Source organism: Mugil cephalus, chromosome 3 (assembly GCF_022458985.1).
Source record: "Mugil cephalus isolate CIBA_MC_2020 chromosome 3, CIBA_Mcephalus_1.1, whole genome shotgun sequence".
NCBI lineage: Eukaryota > Metazoa > Chordata > Actinopteri > Mugiliformes > Mugilidae > Mugil > Mugil cephalus.
In genome coordinates, this window is record NC_061772.1 from 4,781,164 (window position 1) to 4,800,274 (window position 19,111).

General features: G+C 39.7%; 1 protein-coding gene across 2 annotated transcripts; it reads left to right on the top strand.

The window, feature by feature from the left end:
* The first annotated feature begins 1,406 nt into the window (after positions 1-1,406).
* Positions 1,407-18,192, top strand: nadsyn1 (NAD synthetase 1). 2 transcript variants are annotated; one of them, XR_007112511.1, is made up of 22 exons: positions 1,407-1,650; positions 2,659-2,719; positions 2,926-3,042; positions 3,198-3,251; positions 3,375-3,464; positions 3,788-3,839; positions 4,004-4,092; positions 4,171-4,288; positions 4,502-4,633; positions 5,675-5,746; positions 9,514-9,638; positions 9,763-9,811; positions 9,923-10,025; positions 11,702-11,870; positions 12,131-12,266; positions 12,484-12,590; positions 13,277-13,408; positions 13,638-13,707; positions 14,111-14,239; positions 15,354-15,530; positions 15,702-15,793; positions 17,549-18,192. XR_007112511.1 is itself a non-coding variant. In XM_047581649.1 (21 exons), the coding sequence occupies exons 1-21, from the start codon at positions 1,566-1,568 to the stop codon at positions 15,735-15,737; spliced, it is 2,103 nt and encodes a 700-aa protein (XP_047437605.1). In that variant the 5' UTR covers positions 1,407-1,565; the 3' UTR covers positions 15,738-17,075. The 2 variants fall into 2 exon arrangements, 1 of the variants encoding a protein (XP_047437605.1); XM_047581649.1 differs by lacking the exon at positions 17,549-18,192 and having other exon boundaries at positions 15,702-17,075.
* Positions 18,193-19,111: the final 919 nt, after the last annotated feature.

Consider the following 19,111-nt stretch of genomic DNA (forward strand, 5'->3'; position numbering starts at 1 on the left):
AGTACACCATGCTCCACCATACGCTATCTCAGAGCAAGTAAACATCTGGTCTGTGTACACACTGCAACCAACCAGTTAAACATATACTGCCTGAGTGCAACAGATACATTGAGGAGCAATAATACTGTATAACACTACTGGAGGAAGTAAGCACTGACACCTTCTAGGAAAAGCCTTAGGGAAACCTCTTAGTGTTGTTGTCGTTGTTGTGTTGTTGACTGGTATAAGTAGAAGGGCTCTGTAGGCTATATCTGCTGTCTAATGCAGTAGGTGGTGGTAATGCACATTTAATTGCATTGCCAATCTCCTATAAAGCTTAAAAGAAGACGACAGTTCCATAAACCTATAGAACAATAAACAACAACATAAATGCAAGCTGGTGGGAAAAGACCACAACTTTTGGAAATACAGAATAGAACCCTATAAGTGTCATTGGTCCAGTTCTGCTTAACATTATGATAAAATATATTTTTTGGAATGTCGGTAGAAGTTTTGGATTGTCTTTAATTACTGATGATAGAGCAAGGAGAAGAGGAAAAAATGTAGACTTTAAATTCAATTTTATAAAGCCTTAGATCTGTCGAAGAATGGAGAGAAGAATGGGACTTAATAATTTCTGCTCCAAAGTCCAATTTTGTGATTTTGGTTCTAAACAAAAAGCTCACTTGATTTGTATAGACAAGTTCATGTGAGTTTGGTTTAATGAAAACTATATATAGGGTGTTTGTAGAATAAAAGATTGTTGATAAATACGAGAGATTTTTTTAAAAGTCGTGCGCAGTCTGGCTGGATGTGACTGTGGAGGAGAGCGACAGACGAAGCACTTAAATCTGTGCTAGATCGTTGGTGTTATTTTTATGCTCCGCTGCAAAAACAGTGCTTGGAAGATTAGATATTTTGCTAGCAAAGACTTTGTGACTCTGCTATCAGGCTTATAGAACTTCCCCAATATCTACGCTGCTTACTGAAATGGAAGAGATGCCCTCATACTTAAAGCACATTGAGCTGGAACTGCAGTAACTACAGCAAAGTGTCTGAGCAGAATAGCAGATATTGTGGAAAGAGAGAGCAAGGGAAATTGTCATTTTTGTAGAATTATACATAGAGAGTTTCAGATTAAAAAGAGCGCCCATTACTTGGAAACACGAGGAACTTTATTAAATTAATTAGACTGAGGCTCAGACACTGGGGATTAAATCACTATTTGTGTGGGGACACATCCTCATAGGCTTATGTGAGGATGTCAAATAAAAGACAGACAGAAAAACATTTTATAAGAGACTGTCAGACCTCGGTGTTGTGTTTTTTGTGAAAACGGGTTTTCAGTTTCTGCATGATGCAGGACCAATCCCGTCCTGCGGAGGGCAGTAACACGCCCAGTAGCGTCAAGACTGCCAACAAATCTCACGGGAAGAAGGAGAAGACGCTCTGCTAACTTTTAATGACAGCCGTGCAGTGTCATATGTAGCTGGAGTGTCCAATTTTCCAGAGTCAGCTCCAGTAGTTTGAATTGTGCCTGCGTTTTTTGCTTAGTCGACTTGTTCACTGCTGCAAGAAACGAGGAGATGGGCCGAAAAGTGACTGTTGCAACCTGCTCGTTGAATCAGTGGGCCCTGGACTTTGAAGGCAACTCGGAGAGGATACTGAGGAGTAAGTCAATTTATTGAATCGTACAGACCAGGGGTGTCAAACATAGGGCGACTTGGGCCAAAGCCGGACCTCCAAAGGGTACAGTCGGGTCCGCGGGCTTATTTGGCAAAGTGTAAAAACGACACAAAAACATTAACTGCAAATTATCAACAAAAGTAACAGCTGTTCCCAATTCGTCCACTAGAAGTCGCTGTGTTTTAGTCGTTGTGCAAATAACGCCGACACCCACAACTAAACAGCAAATGGCAGCAATTTGTTGAAATGCACTAAGGTGCATGCACTTAAGGTTGCTGAAAAAAGCTTTTGTAAAAGAATTAAATTTTTATTAAATGTAAATATTTAATGTATATAGATCCGTTACTCTTCTTTGCACTAAAACAAAGGGCAACATTTGGAGTTGTCACACTTTATGGATTATGATGCTATTATTATGATCCAACCTACCTTAGATTGAATTGAGCCCCTGATATAGACTTTGATTACTCAACTACACGTGTTACAAACATTTTGCCCTCAAGTGCTGGAAATCTCACTATATGACAGCACGGCTGGCATTTACCATATCACACCAGAATTGGCAGGTCTGCTACTGGCCCCCCGTGCTTTTACATCAGTCACATGTGCTCAGGGCAACCTGGTCTCTTCTATGACAAGGATCTGAAGAAGCCATGGAGAACAATATGATGCCTGTAACATTGTTCAGCATGACTGATTCTTTGGTGTGTCAGTGATGGTCTTGTGAGGCGTATCCATGGAGGGACACGCAGACCTCTACAGGCTAGACAACCACACACTGACTGCCATTCAGTACTGAGATGAAATCCTTGGACCCACTGTCAGATCCTATGCTGGTGCAGTGGGTCCTGGTTTTCTGCTGGTGCATGACAATACCAGACCTCATGTGGTGAGAGTATGATAGCATTTCCTGGAGGATGAAGGAATTATTGATACACCTGACGGAGTTATAATTATATAATAATTGTGTCTGTAATCTTTTTGTCTCTGCAGGTATTGAGATAGCTAAGGCTCGTGGAGCCAAATACAGACTGGGTCCAGAGCTGGAGATATGGTATGGACTTTAGCTTCTTATGTTCTTCTGCTTCTGTTCCACAATTTTTTTTCATGGTCAAATTGTACAGGTTCTGAAATATAGCACTAACTACAGTACTAGACAAACAGCAGTACAATGTGTCTATACCATTACAGTGCAGTACTTTCTGATTTCAGTTTTACTATATTGTGACAACTCTTTTGTGATTCCCTACATTTTTGCAGTGGGTACGGCTGCGCAGACCACTTCTATGAGTCGGACACGCTGCTCCACAGCTTTCAGGTGCTTGGGAATCTTCTGGAATCTCCCGTCACCCAGGACATTATCTGTGACGTTGGAATGTGAGCGTCATTCTTTTATTCTTCAGTATTGTGTGTCTGTCATGAAAGTTAGCAGTTGTTAGACTAAAGACGTCTGGTTCTATAATATTGTATCTGTAAAGTTTAACCTCGTGTAGCTGTTGTACTGTTGACATGCTGCTTTGTGTTGTGCTTAGGCCCATCATGCATCACAATGTGCGCTACAACTGCCGGGTCCTGTTCCTCAACAGGTACATTAGCACACCAATCCATTCTTTTAAATGTATTTAGTTATATTATTAAATAGGCTGTGAAATGGTCTTTCCTAAGTTCAGCTTGAGCCATCGAAACACTTTTCTTCTTTTGTCATATAGAAAGATACTTCTGATCAGGCCTAAGATGATGATGGCCAACCATGGGAACTACAGAGAGATGCGCTGGTTCTCACCTTGGAACCAGCTGAGGTAGGTTATCACTGTATAAGTCTCTTATATTCTCTGGGGTTAAAGTTGTGTGTTACTGTAACAGAAGAATGTCACAATTAGGGACCAGATTAATTTAGAGTGGCTGGAAAAAGAAAACTATGTATTGGCTGGAAAAAAATCAGATGAGACAAAAGGTCAGATGAGGGGACCATCAATTTCCTGTAATTGTGTTCAGCACACTCTGTCCAACAACTCATTCCTACAACTGTCCTTTTTTACATGATGCAGCAGGTTACCATTCAAGTTAACCACCAGGTTATGCCGCGTTTGTGATTGTATTTCTTTTATCTTGTTTCTCCAAGGCAGGTGGAGGAATACTTCCTGCCCAGAATGATCCAGGAGATAACAGGCCAGGTAAAGAAAAAAAATACAATTCGGTTCAAGTTGATTGGTTTTCCAATGGAGAATATTCTGTATTTGTTGTTTGGATTTAGTTGAGACTGACTGTTGAGTGGCTTTAAGAAATAAGGGAAGGTGCAGATTATTTATTGTGTTTTTATTGTCTTTGTTTCCATCAGGACACAGTCCCGATTGGTGACTGTGTCCTGTCTACAAAGGACACCTGCATTGGCACAGAGATCTGTGCGGAGCTCTGGAGCCCCAACAGGTAGAGCAACAGAGGATTGCATCAGGATCGCACACGTGTGTGACCAAACTCCTGACGGTTGTTTTATCTTTTCCTCAGTCCCCATATCCGTATGGGTCTAGATGGAGTTGAAATCTTTACTAATTCGTCCGCTAGCCATCACGAGCTCCGCAAAGCTGACCAAAGAGTGAACCTGGTCAAGTCTGCCACCACCAAGGTATTCATCATCAAAAAACCCTCAAATATTTGTTTGTGGATTTATGTAGAAATGTTTCACATACATTTACAATGCTAGAATCCAGTTTATTGGGAAAATGTTCATTTAAATGTATTCCTAAAATTGTTCACCTCCACCACCATGTTCCCAACACATTTCACATTCATTCTTAAATATGCAGTAGTATGACTAAAATGAATGTTATTGTTCCAGAGTGGAGGTATCTACTTGTATGCTAACCAGAGGGGCTGTGATGGAGACCGTGTCTACTATGATGGTTGTGCCATGGTGGCTATCAACGGAGACATTGTGGCACAGGGAGCACAATTCTCCCTTAATGATGTGGTACGTATGAACATAAACAGAACAATACATTTCTGCAAATGTGTGTGCTGGTAGAAATTAGCGATGAAAGTTGGAACCCTTAGTCTTTTGGTAGGTTTTATGCTCTACCTGTAAATGGGCTCACAGTACGGAAAAGAGCAATGCAAGTGGAAAATAAAAGCTTAGAATTCACAGCTGTTTATGGTCATGTTGTTCTCTCCTATCACCCATCTGTTTATCCCCAAGGAATACTAAAAATGAACTGACACACACTAAAAGGATGCCATAGAAAATATAACACAGACCTTATTGGACTTAACAAATTACAGGATGTCTCACAACGGAGCAATAAAAATCAGAATCTGCTTCCAAATTGGTAACACACAGTACTTAGGTCATTACGAATCAACATGTGCAACAGTTAAACATTAATGGGTTTTTATGAGTCTATATCAGGGGTGTCAAACTCACCATAGTTCATACAGCCTAATTTTGTTCTCATGTGGGATGAATCAGTAACATAACAGTATAATAACCTACTATTCCTTTTGTTTTAGTGCATTAGTGCAGAAAGTTTTGCATTTAATGAACTATTTATTTGCAAAACATTTAATAAACAACCTGAAATCTCTCCAGAAAAATTAGTGCAATTTCAACGCATTGTTATCTACTGTTAATTTTGGGTGTTAGTGTTTTCTTATGTCTGCAACTCTTACTAAAACTGCTAATTAAGAATAGACTAGAATATCTTTATTGTCAGTATAACATGTAAAATGAAATGCAGTGCAATTCATTCAGTACTTAAGTTAAACATAACTGAATATAATAAAAGGTAATAAAATGTGTTTACATCGCTGATGATTAAAATCCGAACTGACAGATGTGAAGGGGCCTTATTGTAGGAGTCTTGTGTGCAGTGCGGTATGTGCACATGTACTGAGCAGGTTTTTATTTTTCTGGTAAGCTATGCAGTGACACAGCATTCCTGCAGTGACAGGTAAACATACTGCGAAGACGATGTCAACACAAGACAGCCAGACTAATCTGTGCTTGTTGTTGTAGGAGGTGATCACAGCCACTCTGGATCTTGAGGATGTGCGTAGCTACAGAGGAGAGCTATGTCAGCCACACATGGTGAGAGAACACCACCTTCCAACCTTCAGCATGCATTAAACTGCTTAACTTATTACTATTACTAATAGGTCAGACATTATCATACCGTACTAACTTTCTCTTAACTGACCAAATAAATCAAGACAGAACAGTTGGTGAGAAATATATAAGAAATCACCGGATTGTCAAATAATTCAGGACATACAGTGGCAAGAGCTGTGAATAGTAAGACTGAAAGAGAGGGAAGCATGATCCTTCTTTGTTTAACCATGGTTGGCACCATTTTTACATCACTTCAGCCCAATAATAAAGTTTTAACAGTATACTTACTATCCTAGTATTTGTCCAAATGAGGTAAGTTATGCCTGACTTAGAGTAGAAGGATTGGAAATCTACAGGAATAAGTCATTCTTAAGCAGTGAAATTGTATGTTCCCATCTTCCCATGGAGATCCTGCTTGTTATACTGTGAGGTTTGTAAAGAGAAAGCTAGCTAGCAAGCTACGGTGGAGATCAAACAGCTCTGTTTGGTAGATTGCTTTGAATTAATGAAGTCAGAGCTAAACTAGTTTGTTTGTATTGAGGCCATTGGAGATGCATAGACAAATGTAATCCATGATATAAATGTGAAGCTGAAGCCACACCTTGACAGGGAAGAGATATTCCCACTCAATCCTGTCAAATAGCTTCTCTGCATCAAATGATATAAGAAATTCAGCACAAATGTTTGATGAATATGCAACATTGCATAGTCTGTGAATGTTATATTCTATTTGTCTGACAAATCCTGTCTAGTCGACATGAATTGTTGGAGCACACCGTATGCTGGTGATGTATAACTAATTTACTGTAACCACGGTTCTTTATTACATCTGTTACTAATTCAAGTTGTCACAGGGAAAGGGGGAATACAAATTACTACTCACAGTCACATGGAAATTCAGAATAATCTGAATGGAAAAGCTTATTGAAATGCAATAACAATGAAACAAAACCAATAAAGCAATAACAATGAAATAAATTAAATAAATCTAAATGAAAATGGTGGAGTGGAGCTGAAACTACAGTAGAGTCTCTTGTGAGCTCAGTTCAGACCCAACAGAGGTAGTCAGCTTTATCAACACCACCAAAAGAACAACAAATTAAAACTAAATAAAACAAATTGAAAATTAAGTTAGTAAAACACTAACCAATGAAAACTAAATAAAATTGAAAAAAGCTAAAATCGAATAAAGCTAAAACTGAATAAAGCTAAAATTGAAAAAAAAAAATAAAATTGAAAAAACTAAAATGTCATGGACGGAAATGACGCGCCGTCGCATGACCAACAAATTCAAACTAAATAACACAAAATGAAAATGAAATGAATAATTAAAACAAAAATGTAAATGAACTTGAAGTAAAACAGGAAACAATGAAAACAAAATAAAACTGAATAAAAACTAAATGAAACTAAACTAAAGAAAATGAACATGAACAAAAATGCAATGCAGGGGAAATGACGTGAAATACGCCCAAGAAAATGAACTACATGCATGGACTGCAAAATAAAAATGAAAACAAATGAAACTAAAATAAAACAATGAAAACCCAAATGGAAGCTGAACGCTGGCTTGAGGTTCATCTGCGGTGGTTGCAGGTGCAGGTGGAGGGGGTGGAGCCACAGCAGATGTAGTATGGCTTTGGTGGACTACAGGGATGGGTGACTCCAGTTCCTCTGTTGCATCCAGGGTACTGTACAACAGCACTGGTGGGTCAGCATTGGTGGCAAGACAATCTGGAGGAAACAACAAACAGATTTCTTTCACTGCAACATCAACAATGGTGTTCAGCAACTCTGCAGCAAACCGGTTGTTACTCTTCTTCAAGACGTCTTTGCTGTAGGCCTGTCTAACTTTGTCCTGGATACACTGGAACATGACGTCTTGTATAGCACGAGTGTACGTGAACTGCACAAATATGGACGACAGAGCAACGTATACCCTGTCCTCTATGGCTTTTGTGACTCCAACAGCCATTTTACAGAGCTTCTTGGAGGGCATGTCCACACAAGTGTGGAGGAAGGTCCCAGAAGCCCTGCAGGACTTTGGGAACCATCTCCGCCACAACCTCCCATGGTTCAGGCTGTTTGGAGCTGGGGGCCTCATACTGCTGCTCTGTCAGCCCCCTGGCAAACTCCTTGGTCTGGCTGATGATCATGGTATACCTGTGGGTTAAAGTTATTCAGAGTTGGTTTTAGGGAACGACACAAACAGCACAACCAAAGAACTTAATGAGAAGAAATGAATGGCAGATGTAACTTACTGGAAGTTGAGAGGCATGGGCTCTGAAGAGTGGAGGAGTCTTCTGGCTTCAAGCTCCACATCCCCTATTTTTCATACTGTTGCTCACTTCCCACACCTGAAACACAAAAAGAAAAGGGGTGTTGAGCAAATTATACATATTTACAGGAGAAAAGGAAGTGAATTAAGTATCAGTTGAATTCAACCAGTATTCAGAGTGGGTCCTTACCAGCTGGGCAAGAGGTTTGGCGTAAGTGTTCATGGAAGCCGTCCATTTCAAATTCCCACATCCTTCAAACACAAAGAAAAGTTTAATCTTTACAATTCCTTATTATGAGCATAGTAAAAGCCAGGTGTGGTGTGTTTCTCAAATACTCACTGGATTCTGAGAGTCTTCTTGCTCTCCTCCATCAGCAGCTCAATCGTGTCTTCAACAGATATGTTAGGGGAGAGTTGTTTGTTCTGTTGAAGCCGCAAAAGTTCGGCAATAAGTGCAATCTAAATAAAACAAGCGATCAGACGGGTTAATGCCTTATCTTGTTTGTATTATATAGAGATAGGTATAGAAGACTTGAAACTGTAGAGGATCTTACATAACACTTATAGGAGCTGAGATGCCAGCAGGTCTGAAGAGGCTTTTTTAGATAATTTTTCTGCTCTTATTTTGTATTACCTACATCTGAAAATGTTTAGAATCAGACTGAAGACAATTGAACTGATCCTTACCTTGACGGGGCTGTAGATGCCTCTAGGGAAACTGCTTGGTCACAGTAGCTTAGTTTCATATAATAACTATATATAAAAACACTGAGGACCACTAGTAAAGAGAATAATAGGTGAAGATAGTTAAAATAGAATAATGAAGATAGATGAAAATAAATATAATAACATTTTATACTGTTAAAACAGTATAAAATAAAAATGTACAAAATCTGCAAATGAACAAATGTACAAGAGAGAAAGTTGGCGTGTGTTGACTAAAATCACTCACTTTGGAATTGTGATCAACCCTGAACTGAAAATTATGTTGCAGTTAATTATAATTGGATCCGATATTTTAGCAAAATAATGGATATGTTTTATATGTGGCCACATAAAATTAGACAAATGATTAAAACAATTAAAAATAAACTTAAACATCTGGTATAGATGATAATTGATGACTTAAATCATTTAAACAATTCTCCTGGGGGATTAATGATTGGTCCTACATAAATAGATACTTAAATATACAAATACATATATTGGGTCATATAACGAGCAATATAATTATATTTTGACAGTCAACGTAATTCATTATAGCCCAACATATCGTGATAAATTCTCTGACAATAATTATACTAAGGAAAACTGGAGTCCATTATTGAAAGAATGGTCATTGTAGTTGATGGTCCCTAGTAACGTCCATCAACTGTAAAGACCATTCTTTCGATAATGGAATGTAAATTCAGGTTATTAAAACACAACACTAATGTTTGCTTTTCTCTGCCATGTATCTCTGTTGCAGGAAAGTGAACCCAAACCTTGCCACAGGATCAAGGTTAATTTTTCCTTATCCAGTGGTGATGATATTGACCTCCCTACCCATCAGCCAATAAAATGGCACTGTCACACACCAGAAGAAGAGATCAGGTGCAAATTATATTAATTTATTAGTATTATTAGTTTTATTATTATTAGTTTTCATTCTTGGGAAATGTCTGAAAGAAGGACTCCATGCAGTGATTGCACAGCTGTGTAAACCTGTGTTGTTAAGTCTAGGGCCGGCCTGCTGGCTCTGGGACTACCTGAGGAGAAGTGGACAGGTGAGCTGGAACATACACATTTTAGATTAGCTTACTCTAGCTTACTAAAATCAGTGATATTACCAAGCACTTGGATTTTGACTGCCAACTCACTTCTGATTGGTTTACCAGGGTGGGTTCCTGTTGCCGCTGAGTGGCGGCGTTGACAGCTCCTCCACGGCCTGTATTGTCCACTGTATGTGTGTGCTGCTCTGCCAGAGTATAGAGGATGGCAGTAAGTATGATTCTGTTTGCTTCAACAGTGAACACCTTTCCTGCAGAACCCAATGAAACTGTTGGTAAATGTTCTTGTTAACGATAAATCTGGATCTTTTATACTCACAAATCTGACATGTCGTTAGCTTAACGGCATAAAAGTCTGTTTTTTTTTTTTACTTACTGTTACAATATTGATAAAAATACAAATGTGCTTGCTAAAAATTTCTTGTTTTTCTAAAACGTTCAAATGTGACTATGGCAATTGTGCTAGGTTAATGATATGTAAGCCACACTGCTGCACTGGGTAACATGTTCTTTCATTACCATCCCAAATACTCTCCAGAACACCAAATTTGCACAATCCAACAGTAGAAATTGTGCTTAATGTATGCTCTATTTGTTCTTGTTTGCAAAGTGCTTGATACAACTCAAACGGGAACAGGAACATGTTTAATGTACAGTATGTCACCTTGATCCATATTCATTCATTTTATATTTACACTATATTGTCTTTACATGTATGAGAACTTAAGTGACATCCCATTCTTAATCTAAAGGGTTTAATATGAGGCTGGCCCACCCTTTTCAGCTATAACAGCATCTCTTCTGGGAAGGCTTTCCACAAGGTTTAGGAATGTGTTTATGGGAATTTTTGACCATTCTTCCAGAAGCGCATTTGTGATTCTTTTCGACAAGAAGGACTGACTCGCAGTCTTCACGCTAATTCACATGATCATGCTAAAAAGGTGTGATCGGGTTGAGGTCAGGACTCTCTGCAAGCCAGTCAAGTAATTCCATACCAAACTCACTCATCCAGGTCTTTATGGACCTTGCTTTGTGCACTGGAGCACAGTCATGTTGGAACAGGAAGGGGCCATCCCCAAACTGTTCCCACAAAGTTGGGAGCATGGACTTGTCCAAAATCTCTTGGTATGCTGAAGCATTCAGAGTTCCTTTCACTGGAGCCAAGCCCAGCTCCTGAAAAAACAACGCCACACAAATGCCCCCTCCACCAAACTTCACACTTGGCACAATGCAGTCAGACAAGTATCGCCAAATTTGGTTGCCAGGAGATTGGTCCAGCAGATTGCCAAGTGGAGAAGTGTGATTGGTCATTCCAGAGAACATCTCCACTGCTCTAGAGTCCAATGGCAGCGTGCTTTACGCCGCTGCATCTGATGCTTTGCATTGCACTTGGTGATGTATGACTTGGACCCAGCTGCTTGGCCATGGAAACCCATTCCATGAAGCTCTGTACACACGGATCTAATCTGAAGGCCACACGAAGTTTGGAGATCTGTAGTGATTGACTCTGCAGAAAGTTGGTGACCTCTGTGCACTATGCACCTCAGTATCTGCTGACCCCGCTCTGTCATTTTACATGGCCTGCCACTTTGTAACTGAGTTTCTGTCATTCCCAATTGCTTCCACTTCCGCTATAATACCACTTAAAGTTGACTGTGGAATACTTGTTGCACAGGTGGATAAGTGAGCAAATACTCTTGACAATGTAGCGTACTAGTAGTTTTAACTGTCATTGTAGTCGTTTTCCCTACATTGTTACCTCCAGCTCCACCTTCTTGCCTTCTTAAATATTGGATCTTAACTAGCTGTCTTATTTTACTCTAACAAAAAGAGTTTCAAAATGTATACTCCTCTTTACTCATCTGTTCATCTTCCTCCCACTGTCAGACACACGGGTGCTAGAGGACGTCCGCAGGGTGGTTGGAGATGAATCTTACCGTCCACTTCAACCAAGTGAGCTGTGTGGTCGCATCTTCACCACCTGCTATATGGCCAGTGAAAACTCCTCAGAGGACACATGCAACAGGGCCAGAGACCTAGCCAAACAGATTGGCAGGTAATAAAATAATGATCTATCATTCTGATATTTTAGACAGATACTTTAAGGATATTTTAAATTTATAACATCCGCTGTCCAGTGAAAAGACCATGAAAGATTGGATCTGCAGTCCATTTCATTTATGCAGTGTTGCTAGTAAAGCGTGGGATAACTGAAGGCTTGAAGCAGAAATAACTATTTAGTCAATTGCAGTTATTTTCATTTGAGGTACTGTTGAATAAAATGTTTTCATCCTTTTTTATGTTTCTCTTTTGCAGCACACACATGAATATTAACATAGACATGGCAGTGAAAGGTATTCTGGGTATATTCTCAGTGGTTACTGGTCGATGGCCTCAGTTTCGTGCCAGTGGAGGATGCCACAGAGAAAACCTGGCTTTGCAGAATGTGCAGGTCAGACCCTCCCTCACACTTCGGTTCTCTGTTGCTGTCATCATCATCATAGTTGATTCATTATGAACACTTTTCTGACAAACTCCTTGCTATGTATTCACAGTTGCTCTGACAGTTTAACCGCAGAATTGACGCTGATGCATTAGTAACATACTTGTGAGCGTTTTGTAGTTTCTATTAGACACTTTTTAATTTGTCTGTGTGCATCCATTCCCAGGCCCGAGTTAGGATGGTCCTGGCCTACTTGTTTGCACAACTGAGTCTCTGGGCCCGGGGTAAGCCTGGTGGGTTGTTGGTGCTGGGCTCTGCCAACGTGGATGAGAGGTATACCTGACTACAGATACGTGTAATATTTTATATTTATATTTCTTAATAATAGTCTTGCAGATTGCAGTTTCTCCATAGCAAAACTATATGTACCTTGATAATGAGGTGGTCTCAGCTCATGCCTTGGAGCTTTCAGAGAGTTTCCACTTTTGAGTTTGCGAAAACCACAAGAGGGGAGTTTTCTCAACAAGATAGTGTTGACACTTTTTTTTTTTCAAGTGACACTTGTCAGTTTACAGGAAGTTCACAAATAGTGTTCAGGTAGTATCATCACCCCATAATTCATTAGAACGCCACTGCTCTGCAACTTTTGGATTGTATCAAGTTGGTAACATAGTCTTTAGATGTAATGTTAAGTTACAGATAATAATGCTTTGTTAATAAATGACAGTAAACTAATTTGCCATTTACCCAAATATTAACTTTAGTGGACATTTCTGAAAATATAAGGGCGGAAAATTTGCAGAAAATTTGCACTTAAGTTTGTGCATGGATTGTTGAAATTAATTCTTTTCATTAAACATGGCATATACAAATCCTGTGTTAAAAGGTTTACAGAGGGGACTCTGGGAAACTGCTTTCTATGGAGGCTGTTGTGTTTCTTTAGAGAAACAGTGGTTTTGTGGTGGATAATAAAATAATCATAATACAGCTTCCTCTGTTAAAATACTTTTCTTTGTCAGTCTGACAGGGTATTTCACCAAATACGACTGCTCAAGTGCTGATATTAACCCAATAGGAGGCATCAGCAAGACAGACCTGAAGAGCTTCCTGCTCTACTGCACTGAACATTTCCAGCTTACTGCTCTGAGAGGGTAAGGTCACCTGACAGGCTGTTGGGGGCATTGAACAGTTGGTGTTGATCACATACCTGCTGGTACTGACAGCACAGATGCTAGAGCAGAAGCAAAAAATCTCTTTATTGAAAAGAGTAAACATATCTACACTTTATTGAAGACACCCTCAGGAGTATATTTGTCTGGTTTCACACTGAAGCGTGTTGTGTGGTTTTCAGTTTGTGAGTGGTTGTGGTTTTATTTTCAGAATCCTGGCCGCTCCACCCACAGCTGAGCTCGAGCCGCTGACAGACGGACAGGTTTCACAGACGGATGAGGTGAGGCATGGAAATGTAAAGATTAGTTACGGTGGTCATGCTGATTCCCGTGAACTGATGAAACCTCTCGGGCACCTGAGCAACAGAACTGAATCATTTCTGTACACTTTGCCAACATCCTGGTTCTGGTGTTCCATGTATGTCCTGCCTGCTACATCATACTGGCATGTGCTGGATTTTTTTTTAAGGAGAGTATTTATACATATATATTACATATTAACTGAAAGATCATCATCCTGCTGCTGTAGATTACATTTTCTGTGGATTGGTTATGACATATTGGAATTGGAGACCACTACTATTAGCAGGAGTACTGAACATAAAAGACTATTGTCTGACTATGAACTTTGTCACAATTTGCTGTGTTCTTGTCTTTCTCTGACCACCACTCCTCCCTCCTCAGGCAGACATGGGGATGACCTACTCCGAGTTATCGGTGATCGGACGGCTGAGGAAGATCTCCAGGTGTGGCCCCTTCAGTATGTTCTGTAAACTCATTCACATGTGGAAAGGTGCTCTCTCACCCATGGAGGTGAGTCAAATACTTCACCGCCGAAAGTACATTTCACAGTACACTCAACAAAACTCAAATAGCTAACTTTTTTTAAGATAAGAGGAAACCGTGAACCCTAAAATAGGCCCCTTGAAGGAACACATTATGTCTTGTTTTCTTCATACTCACATTTGCTTTATTAGTAGCCACTGACTTCTTAGTTTTCTTAATGTTTATTTTCTCTGGGGTGAAAGAAAAATTTAACTGTCAAGAACAGTCTTACCAAGATGTCTTTACACAGTACACATATTGTTTGACAAGTCTGACATTTGGGAACAAGAAAAGCAGGAAAATATATACCTGATCAAAATTTTAAATTTACATTTGACAATGATTACAAAAACCCTGCATGAATTCAGCTTATGAATAGCTTACATGCTTCTTCTTAAGTCCAATTGTGAGTCCATCACCACGTTTTTTCTTCTATTTTCATGTAAAACCTTTGATTTTAGCTGCTCCCTCTGCTGATGCTTGACAGATGTTTCGGCAATGATGGGTTATTACCTGTAATGCCAGTATTGTCACTTGATTGACTAAGTTCTTATTTCAGTCCTTTTTGGTGGCATCTCTCTAATTCTTGCTCAATTGCAAGAGGCTTTGCAAATGACGCAACAGGCCATTACCTATCCCATTTAGAAATGGTCACATATGTCCAATTTAGAAACAGACACAGAAAATTAAGACAAACTAAAATGGTATTTTAATGTGTTGCTGTTGCGGAAGCTTTGGTTTTTGCCATTTGTCATTTATGAAAGAGGAACTAGTCATGGAAATGACAACACCATGAATTGACAAAACATGTCCAGCTAACATCTCAAGAACTGCTAGGACTGACACACAGTCATCTCAGCTACGTTAACCATACTCCTATAAGCAAATTAGTCACTTTTTGGGACAAATTTCCACTTTGGATAAGATCCTGGGTTAAGTTGGCCTTAATGTGCTGTGTGATTTACACATGGCACACTCTCAAGCCCGCTTTTGGGGTGACACAATGAGATTGCTGTCTAACATGGAAACACAATATTGAAGACTGAACTGCAGTTAGGAAGACTTTAATCTAAAATATAAATATGTGGTTGACTCTCATCAGGCTGCCCAGAAGGTGAAACACTTCTTCAGGATGTACTCTGTGAACCGCCACAAGATGACGACAGTGACGCCGTCCTACCACGCTGAGAGTTACAGTCCTGATGACAACCGCTTTGACCTCAGGCCTTTCCTCTATAACACGCGCTGGACCTGGCAGTTTAGGTGCATCGACAACCAGGTAGCTATTAGTAAATATTCACTTCATTCATATGTTCAACTGGGAGAGTAACATCTGGTTATGAAGAAAGTCTGTTGATCAGGATGCTCATCGTGATCTGTTCCAATGTTTGGCAAAGCTGGAAACAAACGCCTTAAAAATTGTTTTACATTTTTCTTTCCTTTCTCAAAGGTTTCCCAGATGGCAGCCGACAGCCCTAAGCAATAGGAAAGATCTTCAGCGTGCAGTGAAAAGCCATCATAACTACAACAGAAGATTATTCGGTGATTTTGCCTGAGCTAAAAGCTTTGTACTGTGCAGGGCTTGATTTTCATTTGTTCTACCTCAGTGAAGTTAGAAAGAATACTTAAAGTTCCTGTAAATGGGGACCACCATTTCCAAACATGGCTACAGTAAGAAGCACACAATCATTGTGAGTCAGTCCTCATGTGAAATGCAGTATTGCAGTGGTGTTGTGAACAAACAGAAGCACTTATTTCAATAATCTCTTTTAACTCTAACTTTGACACCGATGTCAGTTTGACCAAAGACACAGCTGGAGTTGATGATTCTGCATAGTGAACAATTTACATGTTAGATATGACAGTAAAAACAACAAGTCATATGTTTAATATGAATTTATGATGTGATCTTGGCCAATTAAATATATCTCATCACTATTCCAAAAGATCACACAGGATAAATGACAGTGATTAATCAAAAGTGAAAGTTAAACAAATGAATAGAACTGATCTCTAGAAGTTAAACTGAAAAGGTGACTGTGAAGAGAGATTATGTTTACTTTGACTACAGTTATGGTCCACGTTAAACCAGGCTGCCTAAGACTCTAAAATGAAACATTGGGACTAAGATTAATATTCTGACATAACCAATTTACAGTTGAGCAGGAGTGCAGTGGTTTGAGGCTATTTTGTGATGTTCCTCGGAACTCTGGGACTTCTCATTGCAACTTCTGACTAAATGCTCAGTGACTAAAGTCACCACTACCTACCAGGCTGTTGGGTGGTAAATGTGGAGACTCAGAGAGATGAGGCATTTGGCTAGATTAGGAAAAACTAAGAAACTTATCAATTCTTCCAAATAAAATTAAAGTAGAATAAGAATTATTGATCACTGAACTCTTGATGTTGCGTTAACTTGACTTATTGCAAAAGTAGAGGCTACATTTCAAACCAAATCCATATGACACAAAGGCACTTCTATAAAAAAATAAAAATAAAAAATATGTATGCATTACTCAAACTAGATATCCTGTATGCTAGGAATGACATGAGAACACTGTAAAACATCTGTTGGCTGATATTAATTTGCTAGTTTTAAGTGTCTAGAATCTATTTGCTCCTTGTTACTTATCTCTGTGTACTAGTGTTAATGGAGCTCAGTAAGTCATTGGGCTTCCTATGCTGCACCAGTGTTTAGTGAATCTAATTATAAATCTGCTTAACATGTTCTCTTTGGAGTGATTTACCTCTGAAAGCTCTTGTTACCTCTGGGTTCAGATAATGAGAAACTGTCTCCTCCAAACTAAATCAACTTACACAGACACAGAAGGTGGTTGTCGTTCCTGATATTTTAAGAAAGAATGTTAATGGGATGCCATGAGGACTGCTTCACATATTTATGTCCTTTGAAGACCAACCATTATACTGAATGTGCAGGCTGTTGCAGTAGCTTGGTAGTGAATAGGTGGCTCTTTTTTTTTTTCTGTGATAGTTCAGGATAAACATCTACCAACAATGCAGCCTTAAACTTGCTTCAGCACAGATTGGTATTTTGGTTTTAAGATGCATCTCTACAGTGCACTAGGATGCATCATCATCAGCCTTCCTGGTGTCATCATGGGTTTCAAATCTTTCAACATTAGATCCCTTACACAGCTGATCATCAGGGAGTTGATTCAGCCTGGCCTCATGTTTCGAGGTTGATGAGGCTTGTGTTGATGGAATCTCGTGCACTGGAAGTCAAACCACCAAATTCTGACCAGGTGATCTTATGTTGTACCACGTTCTCCCACCCAGTCCAAGCTCCTTGCTGGCTGTGTCCCACCATCCTGCTGATGTGTGCTTCCTGTACTCCTGATGCCAATCTTTCCCTTTGGCTTTGCTGATGTGGCAGATCATGATGTAGCCCAGCCCTGCTCATCCTGTCACGATGGTTCCAGTCAAAGCCCTCCGTCTCAGCTGTGACTCTGCCCCCTGCAGCAATCTGAAGCACATCACTTCCTGCCTGTGCATACCTACAGCTACAGCTACAGCTATTTTTGAATCCTCTGAGTCTCTGTACCGCGTGCCCCATGTTTGTGTCACCACAAACTCTTCTGTGAGGCTGAAGGAAGGGTGAAGGGAAGCTGAAGGGTGCCGTTTGTCCCATACAACGCGTGAAGATGTCCTATAGTAGCATGGTCCACTATAACCTGGGTAGGATGGCATGCTGGTACGCCCAAGCCTTGAACCAGGAACCCAGATTTGTCAAGTTTAGTTAGCCTTGATTACCAGGTATCTCGATTGTAATGATTTGAATCACATCTTTGCCCATGAAATGAGCTTGTTAAGCGTTCGTAATACCCACCTGCTGCCCTGGACTGATGTTGTGGTGACTGTCAGGCCGTCCATGAAGGTTGTGACTGGGGGCAACCAGACCTCAAATAAACATTGCAATTGTATAACTAGTATTACTTATATAGCTTACACATATGTGTTTTTATTTATTTTTTTGTGTAAGACAAGCCTACACTATATCCCAGACGGCTGAGCTATGGGGTGACTCATAAAATCTTCACACAAATTAAAAACTAAAGCACTTGATAAATAATACAGTACTTCTTTATTGTACTAGATGAAAATCTACTTATGTTTTTGAGAACATGTCACTGCCGGTGGAAGAAACATCTGGGACCCCAACAGTCATTAGGATTTATCCATCAATCCATTACTTTCTGAGGAATTTCAATTTGGATCAGTCAGACTAAACTGTAGCAGCTCAGCAGCCTTGGGGCAAATGGGAATGGTGACTCTAAATGTAATTTTTCCCAGTTACTTAAATGCACAAGACTGTATGTAAAAATCCGGATGCTAAAAATGAATCGCTCTGTGTGGAAGATGTGATGTCAGGGACTGGACACAGTGTGACACACCTCAGCAAAGAATTTTTAGTATTTTATACATGATGTACTTAATTCCATACTGAATACAGTCTCTAATAGTTACTTTTTCATATTAACAATCAGTCTGCACCAGATGGTTGTTCAAGTGCATCCAAACTTTAGAAAATTAGACCCCTTATGTTTTTTTTTTTTTATCACTTATTATTTATCATTCTTGTTAGTCAGCTGTGGTGCAATGGTTAAAGCAACAGCTTTGAGCAATACATTCATAAGAACGTTGACATAGGAAATGTAGCGGCACTCTCTGAACCTTGTGTCTGTAATCTGATTACCATTTAACATTCTGCATAGAGCACCTGTCCATAAAGCCACAACTCAATACAGCCATGTCATTCTTAAGCCTGATCGGTGAACAACATACTATAGGCCCTCTATATGAAACTGAAGAGGGTGCCAGGTCACTTCTCTTTTATTTGTA